Genomic DNA, 4256 nt, shown 5'->3' on the forward strand with positions numbered 1-4256 from the left:
TCTAAGATACAACAACGTTGATACAGATACAAATTTTTTAGTATTTAAAAACTGGGGGAATATGTATAAAAAGGTGGTTATGCCCCTTTAAAGAAAAAATAGTTCTACAACATATCAATAATTTCTCCCTTAGGAACCTGACTTGGCATGTGCGGTATTGCAGTTAGGGGATTGTTTACCGACCGGTGTACTGCCCAATCACCACTTTCGTGGGTTAGCCTATTCTTGGTGTTTACATCGGATAAATCCATCCATCCATCCAATCAAGCATTTGATGCTAATGTTCTGTAGTTAAATTAGTTGTGTTATGAACATGTAATATCATACTGATGAAGCTAAAATCTTTCACTTTTTTAGCTGGATTGAGAATGTAGACTAGACCTACCAGTTGTCACCCAGTGCTGTGTAACAGAATCCAACAATCCCTTCATTCTTGCCGGCTCGGTAAGAAAGTTCCATAGCTGCTTCGGCAGCAGGGAGACTTGTGATGATCTTTTTCGTCATTCCTTTAGGAGGACTCATAGGCATTGCGATGATACTATAAAAATATAATATACAAAATATAACATCGTTATCGTTTATATTAAATAATATTGTGCTAATATTTATGTATAATACTATTTTTAATACTATTTATAATTATTTATTTGTATTTATATTTATCATTTTTTTGCTTCTATCTATTAGCAAAGTAGTATACTGTGATCGATGTCAATTTTCAGATTTTTATTTCTCCCATATCAGATTAACTAGATTAAAATAAATTTTCATAATTTTGACAAAAGGTTGATAAAATGTACTATGTTTAATATTATATCTCTCGTATCTCGTTGTTTACTGTAATCCCAATTGTGTTAATTATTATTCGTTGTATATGTATACAATTTTGAGATGCAAAAAAAATAATCCTGTGTTGTGCTACTTACGATCGGGCGTCCGAGGCAGGAAGAATTCTGGCGGAAACGAGACCTGTCCATTTCTCTCCTGGTCGGATGATATCGCAAGTAGGTCCTTGGACTAAAGGCCCAACACAGCTACCAGCTGGAAAGTATATTTCAAAAGAGATGTTAGCGTTGTTAAATATTCAAAATTTAATTTGAGCTTTAAATAATCATTGCCTCTGAATTCTTATAACGACTAAAAATGTGTTAAGTTTCGTGGTGACGTAAATTATAACGTGATACACTTATTATGAATAATCACTTTGATTTATATAGAGGTAACTGAATTTAACCGCGAAAAAAATTAAAACGTGCTTATATATTCATTTGTGATTTAAAATTCATTCGTACAGGAATTTGTAATCTTTATCGCAATCCTTAAAACAGCGTTAAGATTACAGAATGAATAATATAATGATATGTATACAAACAGGGTACAAACACAAACAATATAGCTTTAGCCTACATACTATAGGCATATGCACATAAATCCATATATATATATATATATATATATATACTATATATAGTTGTATATATATATATAATAGTAACCAGTTTGCTCAGAAAATCATTAAAGACAAAAACTAAACCATAATGCGTTGTTATCATCAAGCTTGGTTTCCATACATTTGCTATACGCCATCGCTGACAACTTTCGGTGATGATTCTGATTGGTCGTTTGAATTGGGGAACCTTCCTGATTGCGTCGGGGACGTAGTACAACGATTGCACTGAAAACATGTAGCGATTTTAAGGTAACCAGGCTTAGCTGTAATAACCCCAGTGTACTTACGTTGCGTGACGTTCAAAAGGAACTGGAATGGAATTGAACTTAAAGCTTCAGTCGAATCTTTGTCCACAAAATCTTCAACCATGACTGATGCAGCGTACCAACCAGGTGGTCCCATCTCCGGGAATTCTAACTCGCATCGTTCCTATTGTAATAATATATAATGAAACATTTCAGCCCATATAAACATAGCCCGACTGTCCAACATAAGAAACAAATGTTTATATACAGTAGGTCTTTATTCATTATTTATTTCTAAGTGCCTTTGTAATATGCACAACCCATCTGACTAATAACTGTCTCTTATACACATCTAGATGTGTATAAGAGACAGATTGGGGTCATGGATTGAGGTAGAAACATTTATAATCGCTGGTATTTATCTGTCTCTTATACACATCTAGATGTGTATAAGAGACAGGATTTGATAAGTGTACATTTTTATGAGACATGCGCAATTGTAGATCATTTTTGATTAAATAAATTATATCAATTTAGAAGTTCAGATGATGTCTTAATGCCAACTTACGAGTACCAAACATCCTTTTATCACATGGTATTTAAAACTTTATAGAAAGATAAGAAAAGTTTTGTTTGAATGATGTAGCTTTTATCGTAATTCTATAACTTACTCGGTTCTTTAATAAAACGCCATTTTCTTTGATGTTTGGAAGCTTCTCATAGCTGAAGGTACCACCACGATAATGTTTGGCATAAACTACCCCGAGAACGAACACGAAGGCGAAGAGTACAATATTTTGCATTTTCGCTAGAAAGAAGAGAAATATGGAACATATTGTTGGCGATATTTGTTTTTGTGAAGAGTCAAGCACAGGGAAACAAAAAATCTGATTTGCTAATAGTATGATGACATCATTACACAAGTGTCAATCTAACTCATCCAATGGTTGGTACAGTAATACACCGTATTTTACAAGGTTTTCAAAGTACACTCCTCGGCTTTCCTTTACATAGGATGGATTGTTTTAAACATTTATTTTATTGAACCATAGTCTTAACGCGTCGCATTTTCTATATCTAGAGGCAAAATCGACAACCCACCGCATGTTAAATTGTTAGACTTTATATCACAGAGGTACTATCATGAACTGTGTGGCTTTTGTTTTAAAGTAAAAATAAATGCAGAATGGCAAACACTTACCTGAGTTAAATATTTTGTGCTCGGAAACCTGCAGACGTATTGCACGACTGCTGAATCTGATGCTGTTGCGTTCGTGAAGGACCGTATTTATACACTTTTAGTCTCTAATGTCTATTACATCATAGCCACTAACCTCACTTAATGACATTTCTTCATACGATATTGGTCTGTTTAATACATTATGTACTTCTCATTAGTATTGAAATTACAAGATATTAAATGTGTTAATAAATGAAAGCATTTCTGTAGTATTGTCGAGTAAGTTGTTATTAGATAATGAACTTTAAATCGCTTAGCTTACTTTCTCTTTAGATTAAAAGTAGATATTTGCTGACATACTTAAATTTTAAATGATTCATTCTAAAGTTTCACTAAAATATTAAGCCCGCATTATTCGTAAATTCCTGTACAGATTTAGATACTATTACATTTGCTTAAATATAATATATATTCCGATAAACATGTTAGCAGAGCTCAACATAGGGCAATCTTATTGTATCTAGAACTTTAGGCACAAGGGCCAAGGATATGCCAACCAACGAACTTCACTTTTGTAAATGGAAATTCATCCCAAAACAAATATACATACAAGATGCTCTAAAGAGAAGTCTCATTACGAGGAGTTGGATCGTGATAAAAAATTATGTTACCGTTACAAGAATTGATCCCATGAGCCTGGGATTGTAAGGGCAAGCATCTTAACTACCAAGCTATTTAACTGTATTAAACTACCTCAATGATTCAACCGATGGTAACCACACATGTAGAATTCTGTAGGTTTTCATTCTTAACTCTTGTCCATCGAGTTGCTCTTCATGTATTTCTGATTGCAGCCAATCGTCTGTCTGAAGAGTCCTTAAAGCCGTTGGCCCTGTTTGCAGCAAGGTCCACTGGCCATGTGCAAGTTTATTACGGTAGTTTAAAACATGTTAACATACGCAATACGCGTGCGTTTTGTTGGATAGTACTTGTGTTTGTAGGACACACACGCATTCCTGAGCTTATTTTGATTGGTCAGTCGTTTGCTTAACACTCTAGATATTCCCCAGGCGGCTATGTTTATTTTTTTTTATTGGATTGAATAAAATATAAGCTGAATTAAATAGTTTGCTAAATAATACCAAAGATGAGTCAAATATTACTAAATATGATGTGTGCATCTATCATAATTTCGCTCTTATTAAGGGGTTATGGTTTGAGGTAACAATATTTGTAATTTAATATTTGTAAGTTGATAATATATTTCATTTAAAAATAATTCTTAATATTTGTAATTTAATATTTGTAATTTAATATTTAGAATTCTTTTGGTAAATCATTTTTTACTTTTTTGTGATTTATTTACAAAAAGTTCTCCAAG

The 4256-nt window shown here is 33.0% G+C and overlaps 1 protein-coding gene across 1 annotated transcript; it reads right to left on the reverse strand.

Moving 5' to 3' along the window:
• Positions 1–381: 381 nt before the first annotated feature.
• LOC117109112 lies at positions 382–1902 on the reverse strand. The gene is made up of 3 exons (XM_033251352.1): positions 1738–1902; positions 927–1041; positions 382–538 (listed from the first exon to the last, which is right to left on the reverse strand). Exons 1-3 carry the CDS (start codon positions 1850–1852, stop codon positions 382–384), a joined length of 387 nt encoding a protein of 128 aa, XP_033107243.1. The 5' UTR covers positions 1853–1902.
• Positions 1903–4256: the final 2354 nt, after the last annotated feature.

The sequence above is a fragment of the Anneissia japonica genome, unplaced genomic scaffold (assembly GCF_011630105.1).
Source record: "Anneissia japonica isolate Jap-2015-1 unplaced genomic scaffold, ASM1163010v1 scaffold288023_len281633_cov177, whole genome shotgun sequence".
Taxonomy (NCBI): domain Eukaryota; kingdom Metazoa; phylum Echinodermata; class Crinoidea; order Comatulida; family Comatulidae; genus Anneissia; species Anneissia japonica.

Excerpts from the sequence above, each read along its gene's own strand:
- LOC117109112 (XM_033251352.1), bottom strand. The coding sequence starts at position 1,852 with ATGGGACCACCTGGTTGGTACGCTGCATCAGTCATGGTTGAAGATTTT. Across the intron at positions 1,042-1,737 it reads CCTTTTGAACGTCACGCAAC|CTGGTAGCTGTGTTGGGCCT; the intron begins GTAAGTACACTG and ends TATACTTTCCAG. Across the intron at positions 539-926 it reads CCTGCCTCGGACGCCCGATC|TATCATCGCAATGCCTATGA; the intron begins GTAAGTAGCACA and ends ATATTTTTATAG.